We start from the raw sequence: 18,720 nt of genomic DNA on the forward strand, positions 1-18,720 counted from the left end.
TCCAAGCTGCTTAGACAATACGCCATCATCGGTATCGCACGTGATGCACTGGTATGCTGTGAAGTTCTGGACCGGTTCTTTACTCCCAGGATGTTCTAACACTTCTTCTCCAGTCATGGTTCCCATCAAGGTGGTTGGTGAATCAAGCTCTGAATCACATTAGAGGTAAAACAGAAATGTCGGATGATTAGTGATTGCTAACATCCGTTGCTAATTAGGAAGCTTTAGCTTAAGAACATGTGTGTAAAATAAGGATGTAGAATGTTTGTGGCCATATTTGAGGACGTAGGAGTGACAGTGTGCTACTGGGTTGATCTCGCCGACAGCACTGTCATTTCTCCTGTATCTTCTTATTTGTCCTGTGTTTATGCCTCACGCTGTGCGTGGAACATGTGACACGTGTGATTAAGACATGCCCCCACAAAATGGCCGGCGGCCAAACGCAGTGCAGCATTACCAGCGCAGAACGATTCAGCACAGCACAGCACGACCGAATGACACAGAATCAAGGATCTACCAAGCTGCTTAGAACTGAAAACACAACACGGGGAATTTGTCGCTAACCATCGCGGCGGTTAAAAGGTCCAGTTAGCATCCGCCTGAGCTACACTGAAACTACACAGATCTGTTCTTGCGTTTTGTAACCCACCTGATAGAACAATGGTTCAACTGTTTATTTACATTAAAGGAGCAATCAGTCATTTTTTTCAATAATTCTTCACATCATGACACAGCTATTATACTGAGACCCGAGTCTGTTGCAGAGAATCTGTACTAAATCTTTTTTAAACAGGGGCACCTCCATGTGAGGGACTAGCCATGTGGAACTTCACTTCAGGACTACAAAGCAATTGGATTCATCATTTTGTGAGCTGCACTTTATAGAAAAATGTAAAAACAATAAATAATAATTTCATACATATTTTTGCTACTTTTCAGTGGTAAAAATGACTTATTGCACCTTTACGGCAGAGTCTATGATTTGGAATTTGTTTGGTGATGGACATTTATCAACCAGACGCTCTAACAAGTTTGCGAAAGCTGGGTATTATTCAGCTGTGCTGTCAGGTCGTCAGACATGAAGGCTTTGTGCCGTCTTCATTTCATCTTTTCTTTTTACGACATTTGATTTTGGCCGGATACATCGCCGCACGTCCTGTCCGCGTGTGCGCAGACACAAGGCCAAGCGCGTTTGCCGCTTGTTTGAACAGCGAGCTCGGCGGATGTCATGTGATTGTCCCGGTACGTTTGTTAAGGTTTACGGCGCCTTTGATTATGACTCCAGCCCAGACAGCCCGGCCTAATTGCCGCGACTCCGGCGACCGCCCCGCCCCCCGCTGTGCTCTGCCACCGCCACGTCCGTGAGCGGTTTTGTGTCGCCCCCGCAGAGCGGCGTTCCGGGGGGTGCGCTTTGACCGGCTCTCATTCTCACCTAATCCCCTGACCCGAGGGCTTGTTTAATAATACAGCAGGCTCTGGCCTAAGAGATCAAGAATCGCTGGCAGTGTTTGCAAATCCCAAGGCACACGCAGCCCTCCCCCAACCCCCACACCCCCCTCCGGACACCCGCGTCCTCTGTCCAGCCATTACAGGGTCGCCGCACTCCTCCGATTGTCATGGAAATGATCCAGACGCGACCCGCGCGAGCTAGCTTCTCGCCATTAGTGGGTCGTGGGCCATCAGATGGAGAGCCCTGGTGATTTGCAGGCTATTAAAGATGGGGCCCAGGCCACCCATCGTCTCCTTGCCTTTAGAAGTCGTTTGTATGTAATTAGTAACCAAGGACGGTCCTGTTCCTCCTTGGGCTATTACACCTCACCCACTGCCAGGTTCGCAGTCTCAGGACTGCGTGTGTTATTTTGCTCTGGCGACCTCTGCGACTGATTCTCAACCCCCCCGCACTCTGAGCTGAACACGTGAGGCCCGGGTGAACCTCTCTCATCCTGGTCCTGCACACAACATGGCCACCACGAGAGCAAAGATCTACTTGACCAAGCTCACGAGTTCACACTCCTTTTTCTCCAATCATCAAGTTCCTGATTAATTAAGTCGAGTGTGCTGCCTCACAATTGGCTGTTCACCTCTCTCTCTCTCTCTCTCTTTTCCCCCCACTTTTAAATGATTTAGTGTTCCCTCCTCCGGTTTGGCCCTGCTGTCATCTCAGCCCAGGAAGAATATCAATAAACATTTCCGCATTCCCATGAGTTCGGGCGATCGGTTTCAGAGTCAGCGCTTGCGTTTTACAGCTGATGTAAGTGAGAGGTGCTAGGAGCAGATCTGGTATCAGGTTAAGCCACATCAGGGCTTCTAGTGGAGTTGCACGCGCTGCCCTGGGAACAGACGGAGCTGGCGTGTCTCCTCCACCCTCACTTCTCCTGTCTGTGTCTTTATCTCCCAGCCTGTCTGTGGCTGTCCTCCAGGCTCCTGCAGGTAGGAGAGCTCCGCTCCTCTGGTTCCCGCGCGGGGCGTCTGGCCGTGAGACGGTTGTGTTCAGTCACGGGTGGGTGCTCACATTGTCTCTGGTTCTATTACCATTCCTCTCACTGCTCAGCTCTGTCCTCGGGTCTGCCTAAAACACACACACACACACACACACACACACACACACACACACACACACACACACACACACACACACACACACACACACACAGTGCAGTGGCGTGTCCCTCTCCCTCCCCGGCACAGCGGGGGTGAGCAGCAGGTAGAAGGCTGAATTCTCCAGCCCGGATAAACACGGATGAGCCAGGGGGAGAGAACCACGCTACCCTGGAGACGGGCGCTACCCTGGGGACGGGCGCTACCCTGGGGACGGCGCTACCCTGGGGACGGCGCTACCCTGGAGATGGGCGCTACCTTGGAGACAGGTGCGGTGCTACCCCGGAGACAGGCGCTACCCCAGCGAAGGGCACTACCCCGGCGATGGGCGCTAACCCGGCAATGGGCGGGCCTGGCTGACAGAGGAGAGGGCTTGTTGTGGGTTACATGGTTACATCTCTGCAGGACTTGGTCTGGCAGAAAAAGGTGGCAGTGATATGAAATTGTGAAGTGTCTGCTTCATAAGAGAAGCCCATAAAATATGTGCCACAGATTGTTACAGAGGTTGTCTCTCAGATTTCACTATGTCACATTCAACCGGGGCAAACCTATAAATCAAAGCCCACACTTTGACTTGTAAACAGAACCTACTGCATACATGCAAAATATCTCCAAAAATGAGATGACCGTACATTTTAGACATGTACAGGTGCTTTTGTGACGTTTGAATGAAATTTGACATACAGTTCAATACCACATTCTTAAAATGGCGTAGAATGTCTGATTTAAAAATACAAGACATAGTACTGCATCTTTTCGATACTCTTACTTTACTCATACATCTTATGGCGTGAGTAAGGTTTATACTCATTACACATTACTACCCACTTATCCTGTATTCCCAAACGAGAGCCTCAATATAGTGAATAATCGTAGTAGTTCATTAAACTCTACTGTTGTACATATAAGTGAGTGAGTTTTAGAGCTCATTATAGGGGAACTTAAACTCCACACCGACTTTGTGGTTATTGTTCTCGGAGTCGGGCAGCTCTCAGACGCAACCTGTAACCAACGTTGTACGTTTCCACCGGCTCAGAGCGCTGTAAGATGTTTCAAAGCTCCTCTTCTGATGTTCCGTGTGCCAGTGCAGGAAACGCCTCACACCAGACCTCACCGACCTTCATGTCATGGAGAGCGTGTGGTCTCCATGAGTTCAGTGAGTTATGGGGACCCTTCACTGAGGTCTGCAGCCGGTGGAGAAGCAGGACAGTGGTAGGTCCTGCACTCCTGTAATGATCCTGCAGACAGGACCTCCAGGCAGGGATCTGTCTCGTCACAAACAGCGGTACATCATTAACGAGTGTCTCTGGTGATACTGGCTTAACGCCGGCTTAGCTGAAACAGAGACAGATACGAAATCTTCTACGCACAGCTTGCAATGTCTTCCGCCACCAATAAAGTGGGCAAGCGAGCGTGGCGTCTGTCTGCCTGTCTGTCTGTCTGTCCGCCTGTCTGCCCCCCGCCCCCCCTCCCCCATTAGCCAGCAGATGAGCCATGAATCACGTCAGTCATCCGGGCTGGTAAAGAACCAGTTAAAGATGCTCCATGTGTCTACGGGCTCAGACAGACAGACCAGTGCGAGGCGGCCGTGCCACAGTAAATCACCGCGTTCATCACTCCCTTTGCATGGGCCCAGCGTGACACCTGCAGGATTTATGGGCTTCCCCCTGTGCGGGTGCCGCTGCGCGAGCCACGCTGTTCGGCGCTGATCCGAGGTCCGCCACTGATCCCTCCGGAGCTGGACATGGAACGGTGGCTCGGAAGGGACAAAGCGGAGGAAAGCCGCCGACCCAGAAGGCCGTGCACAGCGGCAAATTTTGCCACCACATCTCTTTTGCCATCGCTGCAAAAAAAGGGGTAATATAACCCAAAGGGGGTAAATATAACCCAAAGGAGGAAAATAAAACCCAAATATAACCCAAAGGGAGTAAACATAACCCCAAGTGATTAAATATAACCCAAAGGGGGTAAATATAACCCAAATATAACCCAAAGAGGGTAAACATAACCCCAAGTGATTAAATATAACCCAAAGGGGGTAAATATAACCCAAATATAACCCAAAGAGGGTAAACATAACCCAAAGTGGGTAAATATAACCCAAAGGGGGTAAACATAACCCAAAGTGGGTAAATATAACCCAAATATAACTCAAAGGGGGTAAATATAACCCCCCTGTGAACGAGCACAGGTTTGAGTTGTTATTCCTCTGTGTCCACAATTAGTGTGCTAGAGAAGCAATAACTGTGTCCACGCAGCTTAAAGAGACAGTCCGGTGGCCGGGCCGACTTGGAAGCGTTTGAAAGGAGCCGACCACAGATGCTTCGGGCTGTCTAGAGAGGGAGCTGACCCTATTTCCCTAATCAGCACAGCGAAAGCCCCCGGGGTCATTATCGGGCCGAGCGGTGTGCAGCTGTCTCCCGGCACAACCATTAACACGAACCGCCGTGCGCCGTTCATTAGGGCCCGCGGACCAGGGGGCTGCACGGCACCGGCTGCAGACAAACCCGCCTCGCAGTCTTGGCATGCATGACGCGAACACACAGCAAGAAGAGGGGAAAAAAACGATGTATTTACCAAGTGTGAGCTGCAGGAGCAGACAGGGTTACTGTGTGTACTCGTACATCTGATGAGCGCCGGGGAGATTCACGTAGATCCCTCGCTGGGCAAGATGCTGCAACTGGGTCAGAATTTTGTTACATTATATTTGAGGTGTTGATTCGGGCCTGTCTTGTTCAAGCTAATTACTAATTAAGTTGTAATTAATTATCTGATTTGAAGTGTGGTTTGTTAGCTACCGTGACAGACTAGATCTGGAACTCGAAATGTCAGTGTTTTCAGAGCCAGCAACAGAAGACGCAAATCCAAAATAAACCAAATAATTGTTCTGTTAATATTAATATAAATGGATATCTCAAAACCATGTAATCACACTACAGTAGGCGCCCACAATACACCAACTTGTATTTGCATGCAAACTCCTACAGAAACCCTTTCCTTTACACATACAAGGCACTGTTAGCCTTCATGCACAAGATGCAAATGAAAGGCTGTAAATCAAATCCATCCTTCGCCGCGCGCTGACCCCTCTCGAGGAGGAGAGCGTGAAAACCTGCAGGAGCTTCACCACGTGCAGATCAAACGGAGATCTGAGCCGGAGCAGGCGAGCCGCAGAAGCCTGGGTGCAACACTGCCATCTACTGGTGGCAGGTGGCACGGCAGGTCATGGCGAAACATTACAAATGCGGTTTGTGACTTCAAAACAGCTCAGGAGCAAAATCCCAAAAGGCAGTGGCAGCCTGAAGATTATAAGACCACGGTCTAGCAGGAATGTTTGAACCTAGTGAGAAAGTGATACGTACTAAACCCTGCGTTTGTTCAGGAGACGGGGACGGTGTCTCTCTTCTCCACTCAATCACTAGCTCTCGCTTAAAATCAACTTTAATTGCAAGAAAATTACAAGCCATCTCGAGAAAGCCTGGGGCAGCTGCTCTTCTGGACGAGCTCAGCCGTCCCACACATTACGAGAGCAAGCGCACACCTGAGCCGTCGAAGGGGAGAGCGTGAATTACGGCCCCTGTCCAATCTCGTTTCGGGTGACTTCGTTGGACTGTCCCTGGCTTAGCCAGCCTGGTACGCCATCAATCTCACAGCGTAGAAGAACACGTAGAAGACGGAAGGACGGTAGTGTTCTCTGAGCAATGTCCACATATACACTGTTATCATCAGGAGTTTGCATAACTGCCTATCAACACATATTTTTTTGTACATACATTTTCATTTTCTCAAGACCACAGTGTTTAAAATACGTTGAAGGGCTTCTTGTGAGGAACGGTGGAATAACCCCAGCCTGACCCTTACACGCAACAGTGAAAGAGCCTCTCCAACACACTGAATGTGCTTCAGAAATGAAGTTCTTATACAGTAAGCAAAAAAACTGTCTTTTGATGTTTCTCAATTATTTAAGTTCGACTCCCTCCCGACACACACACACTTTCCTTCTCAGTCAAGCATATACACACACAGAGACATGCACAGAAACATGTACATGCACACGCACGTGTACACACACACACACACACACACACACAAATATAAAATGCCTTATGAAAAAGAACTCTTCACACTGGCAAGAACACTTGAATAATCCAATTTATAGCTCACCACGTTGTGAAATACAGTGGCTGATACCAAATACAATTTGCCTTGAGACGCTTCACGTCCTCCGCAGAAGTGGGGCGTGGGGAGGCCATGGAGCAAAGCCCAGCACGGAGTAGCAACACCTCAGAACCTCAGAAGGTTCTGCAGAATTAAAGGCCGCACGTTTCATACGCAGAACGCTATTCCCAGAAAGACTCTGAGACAAAAAAAACCCGCCACACAGCTTGTAATCTTCCTCACGTTTTTTTTTCTGGAACCTTCAGAAGGTTAAACAAACCCAAATTCTGTCCGTGGGCTAGAAGACGTAGCGCTGGCCCAAAAGGCGGAAGCTGGAGTGTTTGATTGGAGAAGGTCCGAGTATTAGGGTCGGGGGGTTGGACCTGTCAGTCGTCGTGGTGACAGAGCTCCCCAGGCAGTGTCTTTTATTCAGCACGACACTCACTCTATCTGCGTTGCCCCAACAAGGTAACAGAGAAACAACAAGCTCCTCCGTGTGGATTACACACCACCACGGGGGAAGTGTGTGTGTGTGTGTGTGTGTGTGTGTGTGTGCGTGTTGGAAGGAGTGCAACTAAGACAAATGTCAACCGGACCAGCAGACGGTGCACGGTGGACAAAGGAGTGGATTATCCCTCAGAGGAGGGATGACTCTGAACGCTCACTGATAGAGGCAGGACCCCCCCCCCCACACACACACACACACACACACACACACACACACCTGCTCGTACAGGACCTGGCATGATATAAAATAATGAGTCTGTAAGCTGCTGATGGGGATCATTATGGAGGGGGCGATGAAATGACCCCCCGTACAAGAGCCTCGATAAAGTCCAGGACTAATCCAGAGCCCAGCGGAAGGATTAGGGCTGTAAGCCCCACGTACGGTCCTGAAACGACAGGGTTAAGCAGGCGGTGTCCCTCTGTCCCCAAACCTGCTCAGTGTGTCTCTGTAATGTCATTAAGTGGGGGGGGGGTCTTTATCGCGGGGCATAATGATGTAAGCGTATGCCTTTTAACTTCTAACGTGCCCCAGCACGGACAGGCAGCCATCTACTCTGTAATGTGATGAACGCAGCGATACTCCCACAGGGCACCAGGGGAGTATCTGGATTTGCTTTTGCACATCACACGGGGGCATTAGTATCACTACAGAACAGATTAATCACTACAGTACAGTATCATCACTACAGTAACATCACTACAGTACAGTAACATCACTACAGTACAGTATCATCACTACAGTAACATCACTACAGTACAGTAACATCACTACAGTACAGTATCATCACTACAGTAACATCACTACAGTACAGTAACATCACTACAGTACAGCAGTGGGTGATACATGTAGTGTAGGTGCTCCTCACCACAGAGTGGGTGTGATTGTGCATAATGCGCTTCAGTAGGGAGAAGGCCTCACACACACACACACACACACACACACACACACACACACACACACACACATATATATATATATATATATTCATGCACGTACATGATGGCACTTGAGATGAGAGCCCCCTGACAATGGAGCGCCAGGTAGAACTGGTAAGAGCCACACAGCACTATTACATTAGAAATGGGAGCATACATACACACACACACACACACACACACACACACACACACACACACACACACACACACACACACACACACACACTCATACATACATACACTCACACACACACACACACACACACACACACACACACAACATATGCGTGCACAAACAAAGAAGTCATTAATCTCTGATCCTCTACATTTCTAACAGATGATAAATCAGAGCTGCTGGGCTCAGGTGCGCTCTTGTGCGCGTGTCGTGTGAAGTCTTTAATTAAGCTGGCTCTGTAGTGCCCCGGCCTCTGACCGTCTGCCCCCCGGCTGCCCCAGGCTGGGCTGTTAGCACTGGCTTCCTGGCATTAGTAACCCCAAGATGTATCAGTCCGGAGCAGCACCACCCAGACAGCAGCTATATACCATCATTCCCTCATCAGTGCAGATAAACACCTGAACAGAAATCACTGGAGTAAAATGTGTGTTATCTTTGCTTTGCTTTGACCTAAACTACACACACTTTGGATGAAGGCAGCCTGGGGTCATAGGTCAGGGCAGAGTAGACACATGTAAGGGCAGCCCACACCAAACACAGCACCCTCCTCAAAACTAAAGACACTCCTAGTGCAGACATCACCCCATCATCATCATCATCATCATCATCATCATCATCATCGTCATCGTTTTCCAACCCTTCAGTAGCAACACAAAGTCTCTGGAAGGCGCAGTGTGTGTGTGTGTGTGTGTGTGTGTGTGTGTGCGTGTGTGTGTGTGTGTGTGTGTGTGTGTGTTTGTGTGTGTGTGTGTGTGTGTGTGTTTGTGTGTGTGTGTGTGTGTGTTTGTGTGTGTTTGTATGTGTGTGTGTGTGTGTGTGTGTGTGTGTGTGTGTGTGTGTGTGTGTGTGTGAGCTATATAGTGACTGCTGCAGACAGAGGGGGTGTGTGGGGGCCTGTGGTGTGGGGAAACGCCGCCGAGGATCTTAATGAGAGTGCATCGGCTCCCAGCACGCGCTGTCTGAGGGCCAGCGTGTGTGTCCACATTTGTGCACAGACTGAGATAGAGGGAGAGTGTGTGTGTGAGAGCTATATAGTGCATGCTCTGTGTGTGTGTGTGTGTGTGTGTGTGTGTGCACGCTGTGTACTGCATGCAGACTGGGTGTGTGTGTGTACGCACTTCATGTCACATCATGCTGGGTGTCACCAAGTGTAAATATAGGGTTTACCATCTTTACAATCACAACAGGAAAAATGAGAGAGAGATACAGAGAGAGAGAGAGAGAGAGAGAGAGAGAGCACAAAACAGAGAGGGAGGCAGAGGGGGAGAGTCAGAGGGAGAGAGAGAGAGAGAGAGAGAGAGAATTAGAGAGAGAGAGAGAGAGGCAGACAGCTATAGAGAGTACAGAGCACAACAGAACAAGCTGACACAATAATGCACTTATGTTCAGTTACTGATAACACTCAAGAATAATGCACGAGCTCATATCTGCACAGAGGTATTTAGATTCCTATTTTGCCTCTTCTTCTGACAGGGAGGGGGTGTCGAGTAACGTCTTGTATTACGTGAAGTATTTTACCATTCAAACTGCGACTAGATGATATAAGGTCATTTTTAACGCATCCTTACATTGACAGCCGGCAGAAGAGAGAAACAGGCTCTAACAATCATTCTGCTCAATTTAACAGGGATAAGTTGCCAGGGAATTCACAGTCCAAACGCTGTGATTGTGAGCATTGTTTTATTAAGAAATCAGAAGGAAATTGAATTACTAGCATCACTGGAAGGTTAACGGGTCAATATCTGTCACGAGAAAAGATGTTTGGACTCATGTCCACTGGGGAGACTGTATCAGCTGTCATACTAAAATATCACACTGCAGCAGTCATTTAAAATCATTGACAACTAAAACAAGGAATGAATGTTGTATTTTAATGTGATGAAATGACCTTCTAGTGCCCTCTGGAATTATGGTGGGGGGGGGGGGGGTAGAAAGGGAGAGAAGGAGAAAGAGAGAGAAAAGAAGAAAGTGAGAAATACAGAGAGGACAAATATTTGAAAAAAAATGTGTTAGTTATTGGCACGCCTGCAAATTTTTACCATTGACACACTAAGACTTGGACATGCTGGTTTTGTTAAGTTCCACCTAGAAAGGTTTCCTTCAAACTTCAAACAATAAAACACTACGTACATTTGAAGGCTTTTTGAGAACATCAAATTGAAATGAATGAATGAAACCACATGAATGAATGAAACCACAACTGATCGCACCTCAAAATTACAAATAATTACCAGCAGTCCAACAGAAGTGAACGTAGCCTCAGGAGAGCGTTGATCAGCTACAAACATGCCAGTAAGTCCATCGTCTTTAAAAAATATTTTACTGGAAATTGTTGTGCCCAGACAACCTCAGGATGTGTGTTCATGGTAACTGGGGATGGTGTAGGGGACACTGTAGGGGTTACAGCACACACTAAACTCTTTTTAAATGAACATGTCTAAGGAATCGTGTTCCTTCTCCCGATTCATTCCAGAGACCTGGGGTAAAAAGTCGGGTTCATTTGTCAGGCTTCTGTCTAAGCGCACCAAGGGCACAGAGACTTTCACACTAAGGTCAATTAAGTGCAGCTCTGAGTAGATGTGTAGATGTTTCAGGTCATTTTAACTTTCTGCACCATTAATCACCATTAATATCCCACTACCTACTTTTTCGGATATACTTTTCTTGTGACATAGCTGCATTTTCCTTGTGCAGTTGAAGACTGTAACCCATCCATCGTAACTCCTCCTCCATCGTAACTCCTCCTCCATCGTAACTCCTCCTCCATCGTAACTCCTCCTCCTGCCCCGTCCGCAGGGCCACTGCTGACCAGACTGCGTTTGAGTGGCATTTGAGTGGCAGTTCCTAACACAGCGTCACTGTCACTGCTGAGCCAAAAGAGGTGTGTCACCCCAAACTGTAGCAGTCCTGTGGTCAGAAACTGACCGCAGCTGGAATATAGGAGTAGGGAAAAGCTAACGCAGACGGCAGCAGATATATAAGCACACACTTAAAAGGCTGTGAGCTCTAATAAAGTAGCAGGTGCGTATCGAGAACACTCACGCCCTCAAAGTGGCCACAGCATATATTTCTACGCTGTCGAGACAAACTCCTTCAGTTCGATCAGTTTTTACGCGCATTTTCACCAAATTTCAATTTAAGCAATTAAGGTCATTATTGGGTAAAAGAGTCCTTAGATGTCCCTATTATCTCCTGGAAGCTTTGGAAACATCCTCAAACGCGTTTGGAAGCAACTGATGAGCCCTCTGCAGACGTTAGGAGGTAATTGGGCCCATCACCATGTACACAAATGTTTTAGTTCATGTATATTTTTGGCATGTCTTACTTGAATGGCCTACTTCTGATCTGGTCAGACGTTTCAGTGGTATTGAGCACAAGACTCGGACTTGGTTATAAAGTGTTGCAGGACCTACATCTCTGTATTAGTTCACAAACTGATTGACGCTACTTGAAGTTAACCTCTCTCGACAAGGTTGAGTCATCGGGTCCTAGTGTAGAAAAGCAGTCCAAACGCTTGCTTCACAATAAGGATGACATTTGTTGGCCGTGGTTGGTTCTGTCCACAAATATTGCTTCACACATTTGGCACAAAAGTCTGTCATGTGCCCACTGACCACAATGAAGGCATGCTGGGAAATATCACTGTGATATTTTGTTTTGTTTTGTTTTTTTTTTACAGGAAGCTCCGACATGCACCACGAGATGTCTGCTGGTTGTTAGCATTCTGTGGAGGGGCGCAGGACTGAAGGGTTATGTGTTGAGCTCTTACACCGACCTGGGTGGGGCCACCACTCCCAGGAACAGAAGCACAGGAACTCAACTGCCTGACTGACTGAAGCTCTTCAAAATGTCTTGCAGTGCTTTCCTGTCTTTCACTTTTCTCCCAAAGTCTTCTGAAATGGTCTGACCGTAAGGCACCTGTATTCTACTATAAAGAGCTACATATTTATTTATTTAGCATTTATTTATGGCAGGTTGAACCCACGCCTGAACTAATTGGAATACCTGAGACCAAACATTCTTGTTTACTTGATTTTCCCATTAATAACCTTATTTAAATCATTTGGAGGCTTAAAACGTGTTGTTTATTTAAATGCGTATCAGATCATGTAATCAGATCGTGTTTTAGGAGGTACATGCAGCAATCTAGATAATTATAATATCTTTTCTCACAAGTTTTGATGGTGAAAGATGTGCTGTTAAATGCAGTTTACAACATGCAATATTCACATATGTGAATAGCAGACTTCTTATAGAAATAATAGTTTCAGCGGGTTAGCTACATTATAGCACATCTATCATCTAAACTGACTCGTCACTCAGGGAAGGTGAACAGGGAGTTAAAGCGCATCGTTATTGTACATTTTCCGCAAATTTCACTCAATCAGGAAAAACTGCAATTGACTTTTTCTCCTTTTTTTAGATCATCATTAATATCAACTAAGCTGAATGTATACGACACAAAAAAACCCCGTACTAAACTAGTGGACTGGAATAAACATATCAAATCTGAGGACGTACCGTACCAGAAGTATGCCAAGGATTTAAGAAGATACATAATGATACATAATGAGTGCGCGTTCAGTATCAATTCCAATTAAGTCCTGCCAATCACGTCGTCTTCTCCCCCCCGTCATTAATCATAAAAGTAATATGCATGCATCCTATTTTCAATAGTTGCGATATAATTGCAGGGATGCGTGCGTGGAGAGTGCGCGTGGGTGACGGCGGGGTGAAGGGAGCGCTATTTACGGTGCGCACTTGTGTGCGTGCGCGAGAAGGGGCGCGCGGCGGAGCGTGGTCGTTTGGAGAAGAGGCTTTCAGACCGAACGGCGCGCGCCTGTATGACAGCGCGCGCTGTAATTGGGTATGACACGGGATCAATGCGGACACGTCGGGATGCGGCGATGTCATTCTCCAACCTCGCCTTGAAGCTCGTCTTCCGCGGTTGCTCAGGTGCCTGTTGCCGTGGAAACCCACATTCTGGAAGCCACGTCGTTTTTTATTAAGATGCGGCGGAGAGACGGAGACCGCTTCCTTCGCCGTCACGCCAGATTTCCCATTAAAAGATACACCGTATACAATAACGCTAATTGAAACCTGCCTGTCAACATATGGATCCTCGGGGGTGTGAGTGTGAGACCACGCACGGTGCCATCAGGCGGCGCGTTAAGATTGCCGCATAAATTATTACTTCAAAGTCCAAACGTAATGAACGGTGCAGGACGTGTGCGGTGCAGGACGTGTGTGTGGTGCAGGACGTGTGTGCGGTGCAGGACGTGTGTGCGGTGCAGGACGTGTTTGCGGTGCAGGACGTGTTTGCGGTGCAGGACGTGTGCGGTGCAGGACGTGTGCGGTGCAGGATGTGTTTGGTGCAGGACGTGTGCGGTATCCAGAGCGTGAGGGCCAATGTGTGGATGCTTCACAGCTCTCTTGACCTGCAGGGCAGCGTGGGTTGCAAACACTCAACATTTAAGCAGCACTGTACTCTTGAGTGGGCACCCTACTTAATGGCCAATTCTCCCGCCGTTAGAACCGAGCCAAGGAGCCCACCACAGCTAATAAAGGCACTATAGCACAATTGGACCAGACACGGAGAGTGATTAAAGTGCCGCGGTGAGCAATCAACCCATATGGTTTCTGGGTCTATTAAGGAGCTGTAGTATCCGTTATATGACAAAACATTATATGTAATATGTAATAATTAAACTACAGTATTATGTATACATTAAGATAACTACAATAACAATAGAATAACCCTAGGGTTAATGGCCAGCACAGCTGTTGCGTTAGAAGGTACCCATGTACTAGCTCATTTTGAAAGGATCTCTAATGAGACCTAAAGTGCATTTCTAAACTCCTGCTGCTGTGACTTGAATGCCGCATATTCAAACAAACGAATTGTGGTGTGGTCAAAGTCGTCGGCTTAGACACAGGATGACTCCAATTCCATCATTTCGTCATTTCAGAATTCAATCATTTGCTTCCTATTTTCGGCGAGCTCACGCACTGAAACAGCGGAGAAGCGGTTTGAACTGGCTGCGAGCGTCTCGGGGCGCTCGGGTCGCGAGTGTTCTCCTTTGAAGACGTCGCCCCGGTCGTGGCGGGCAGCAGACGACGACAAACGCAGACACTTGTCTTGTTATGAGAAACATCAAGCAGTTTGGACGCTTTTGAGAAGCAGGTCTCGAGTACAACGGGGTGTGCGCGTGGCAAAATGAAGAAGTAGGAGGGGAAAAAAAAGTCCAATATCCATCTCAAACAGAAAGGAGTCGCTGCGTAGGGGTGCTGTGGCGATGACCCGTTTGGGAGAACAATCTGTTCATAAAGGACACGTTTATGAAGGCTAGACAACAACCACCACACAATATTCTCACCGGCACCAGAATCCAAAAGGTCAAATTAAAAGTTAGTAACAGGAAAACAGAAAGGTGTTTTTTTTTTTTCCGTCCAGATGAGAGGAATAAACACCTGGGGCGGATGACACTACGGTTACAGCGTGGGCAAGAGGACACAAGGGTCCAGACGTGGCCACCTCAGCTGTGAAGTCTGGTGACAGCAGCACGACGCTCAGCTGTGCGGCTCGGCCCCTGGAACACGCAAACCCCACCTTCCGTTTTTAAAATAAGTCGGTGATGTAACTAAAGATGACAACAGAGAGGAACATTTACTAACTATATAGTGCCAGGAACCCCGAGAGCAGTGGTCTGTTTTTCTGGGAGAGGACATCGAAGACGCTACACGCTAGGACCTATAGGGTTCGTTTAGTCAGCGTGTGTGCTGTGACCGTCAAGATGTTCTGTACCCTTCTGCCCCAGACCTGAGAGGTCCAGTGGAGATTCATAGCTCAATAAATATTCCAAAACCACAAAAGGGAGGTTTAAACCAGTTCAAACCAGTTTGGTCAACTGCCCCAGTACAGACATTAAAGCAGGAAGGGCTGGGTAAGTAAATGCACACTATGTGAGTTTCACTGTACCTAGAGGGCTACAGACACAGTTACATGTCAAATGTCCTCACGATGAGGCAGTGAATGTCCGTCTTTAATCAGTGTTGGCAGGAGTGTGTGGGTCAACATGGCATGTTTAGTTTTTTATGTTTGTTTTAATTTCACTAACACAAAAAGGCATCTTCACCTCACACACAGCGTTAGATCACTCCCATGAGATCACTCACGGCTTCCACCAGACCCCCCCCCCCACACACACACACACACACGAACGTTCTGCTGCCTCTCCAGAGAGGCGAATGAAAAGCAATAAAAAAAAACAAATAATAAAAAAAAAGAATTTAAAAATTAAAAAGGTCCATCTCTAATTACTCTCTTCTTTACACAGACGGCGAGGCTAATACGAGTGGCGGGGCCGGGTGGTATTTGAAGTTAAATGTCAGATGTGAGCGTGTCTGTGTAAGTGTGTACGGCGATCCAATATCGGCCGGGTGTGCGAACGTTCCTGTAGAACAGTGTTGCCGGCGGGCCGCTCCTATACGGCGGTGCGGGCCGGACCCTGGAGGCGACGGGAGGGACGTGTGGTGCGGTGCGGACACCCCTGCGCTTGTTTGCCCAAAGGGTTAGCGGCTAGCACGCTGGAAATGTCAAGGCACCAGAGTTGGGGAGGTCGTCTCCAGATCCAGGGGGCCACGGGGGGGCAGCGAGTTGAGCTTAAGACGGCACACACGGAGGTTAATCTGAGTGCGGCCACGGGGGATATTATTAGACCACATCCACGGAGAGACAAGCCCTAATAAGCCTCGTCTAACTTTCACCATTAGACAATTGTGTGTGACGTGGCGTCCTGAGGTGCGGCTGGTGTTGGGACAGACGAGAGACGTGTGGGGGAGAAGCGTAGCGTGGACGTGTGCTGCTACGCTAATGGGCCTCGCGTACGGCAGCAGGCCTGTCAGCGCCCGCTGCAGTGATGGATCGCTCGCTGCGTTAACCTCTGACCCCCACACGCCCTGCCCTGACCCCTGCTGTCAGAGCTCCTTCCTCACCCCGGGGGTCGCGCCTGACTGAACGTGCACTAGTCTCGCTCCCGGCTCACGCGGACTCACGTGGACGGTCGGACGGAGACGTCCACGTACGCACGTGGTGTTTCAACCGGCGGGAAGAAAGGCCGGTGTCTCGGTGTGTGTTGACGGCGTTTGAAATGAGTTGGGGGAGAGCGCTAGCAAACACAAAGCCCGAGCGCAGAGTGGCACACCGCCTCGAGCCTTCAAACACTCACTGCTGCTTCTAGCAGACAAATTCAAAGCAATGTGTCATTCCTAACACATCTGTGGAATGATGACAGATCTCTCTCCCTCACACACACACACACACACACACACACACACACACACACACACCACTATACTCTATCCTTAACAAGGTCATCGCCAAGTTGGTCCCGAGAGCTCGCGGACCTTATTAAGCCTGACGGAGGGTTGTCTATTCTGTGACACACACCAAAAAGTGTGTGAGGGTGTGATCTCCAAAGCTTCGGTGAATACTTGGATGTGTGTGTGTGAGCTGGATAATTGAGGGTTGTGTGTGTGAGATGCTGTCTAACTGTAATTGCCTCCACCCACTCAGGAGCCCCCACTATGTCAAAAGCAATAAATTGTGGATGTGTGCATGTGTGTGTGTGTGTGTGTGTGTGCGCGAGCAGGTGTGTGCAACACACACATCATGGTAGTGGTTGCAGATCAATCATCACTTCAACTCCTTCTTTGCCGTGTACAGGATCAGTTTATATTTACAAAAACTGGCTATATTCACAGCAATCAGCAACATAACAGGATATGATGGTGGGATTGAGATTGATCATCTACGATGGTCCTATTCTCACATTCCACGCAGCAGAACAGAAGAGACTAAAGACCAGATTAAACTGAAGCAGGATAAATGGTTTAAGGAGCAGGAGCAGTAGGACATGAGGACACACATTCACGTGCGTTTAGATTGCTGGAGCCAATATCATTTTTGTACTGTTTACGATGCTTCATTTTACTACACCATTTTCCTAAATAATGGCTTGAGCGGTAATAATAATTTAAGGGCTTGGTGATGTAACAGTTTACTGTACAGAGTTATGATAGTGTAAAATTAGGGCACAGTTAGGAACTTTAAAATGCTGAACACTGAAAGTGTGCGGGATGTTCTCCAGTGCTTAATACTGAATTAACTCTATTACCCAGGGACTCAAGGCCTTACCTGTATAGTTGTGGGTACACAGAGGACCAATAAGAACACAGACCAGACTACTGCAATTGAGTGTCTTCATTAAGCTCGTCTTTCTTAAGTTCCGGTGACCTAACACGGGTTTGGACATTAGCATTTACTGCTCACAAGTGACTGATGTTGGAAAGCTACAGTACTGGACTGACATTCACAGCTTGGCTTTCTGTCAAAACCAAACAACTTTCTTCTTTGAGCAGTCCAGCGCAGTGGTAGCCTAAGGCCCAGCAGACGCCTGTGAAGTTATTAAAATATTAAACTGAACGCTTAACATTCTCAGCTGAATATCACAGGGTTTCTGGGGAGCGCAGAAGACGTCTTCCCCTCCGTTCCTCGCGCTCCGTCCACCGCTGCGCTGCGCGTTACACACAACGGCTTCGGCTGAAATTCCAATTGCATCTTACAAAAGACACCGTCAGAGCAAGCTTCAGGCAGACGACAATGTATGGGCAGATTTAAAGGTATAACGGAGTAAATACAATCCTGATAAATAAATGTCCTGAGTCCACACTTAGAAAATTCAAGCAGTGCATTTTCAAAGGCCCGCTGTCAGCCTCCGAACAGGTGAAGGTGCTCGTTACGCCCCATCAGACGTGGCACACACACAATAGAGCAACATCAAAATGTACAATTAAATGGTAAGAGGAGGTGAGGAAGTGATGTCTGAGTGGTGCACACGGAGGGGGCCACTCCTCATCCTCGATTCACCAGAAGATCCTGAGAGAGAGAGAGAGAGAGAGAGAGAGAGAGAGAGAGAGAGAGAGAGAGAGAGAGAGAGAGAGAGAGAGAGAGAGAGAGAGAGAGAGTGGACAAGATTTCCTTTTAATCAAATTTTAAGTCTGATGCGAACTAAAATTATTCACATGAAAACAGGTTTCATACCACAGTACAAGCGATAATGATTAAAGTACGTCATATCATTAAACAGCTGTCATTAAATCATTATAAAATTGTATTTTTTTCTTTCAGATTGGGTCTATTCAATCACATAGACCAGCACTTACTGTGGTAAAAATAAATGACTTTGTCTATGGGTATCACTAAAGACTAAATTAAATATTTTACACTTTGAAGATACATGGATGTTGACACGTTTGGTCTTCTGCCCCTTCCAAGTTTTGCA

General features: G+C 47.8%; 1 protein-coding gene across 1 annotated transcript in view; it reads right to left on the reverse strand.

Annotated features, from left to right (window-relative positions):
- Nucleotides 1-17,624: 17,624 nt before the first annotated feature.
- The window catches only part of chchd6a (coiled-coil-helix-coiled-coil-helix domain containing 6a), a 52,524-nt gene continuing 51,428 nt past the window's right edge, over nt 17,625-18,720 (reverse strand). Inside the window, exon 9 of the mRNA XM_076984174.1 lies at nt 17,625-18,314. Within this exon, the coding sequence (XP_076840289.1) occupies nt 18,291-18,314 (24 nt within the window). The 3' untranslated portion in view covers nt 17,625-18,290. The remainder of the gene's footprint in view (nt 18,315-18,720) is intronic.

This window comes from Brachyhypopomus gauderio, chromosome 21, assembly GCF_052324685.1.
Source record: "Brachyhypopomus gauderio isolate BG-103 chromosome 21, BGAUD_0.2, whole genome shotgun sequence".
Classification (NCBI taxonomy): Eukaryota; Metazoa; Chordata; class Actinopteri; order Gymnotiformes; family Hypopomidae; genus Brachyhypopomus; species Brachyhypopomus gauderio.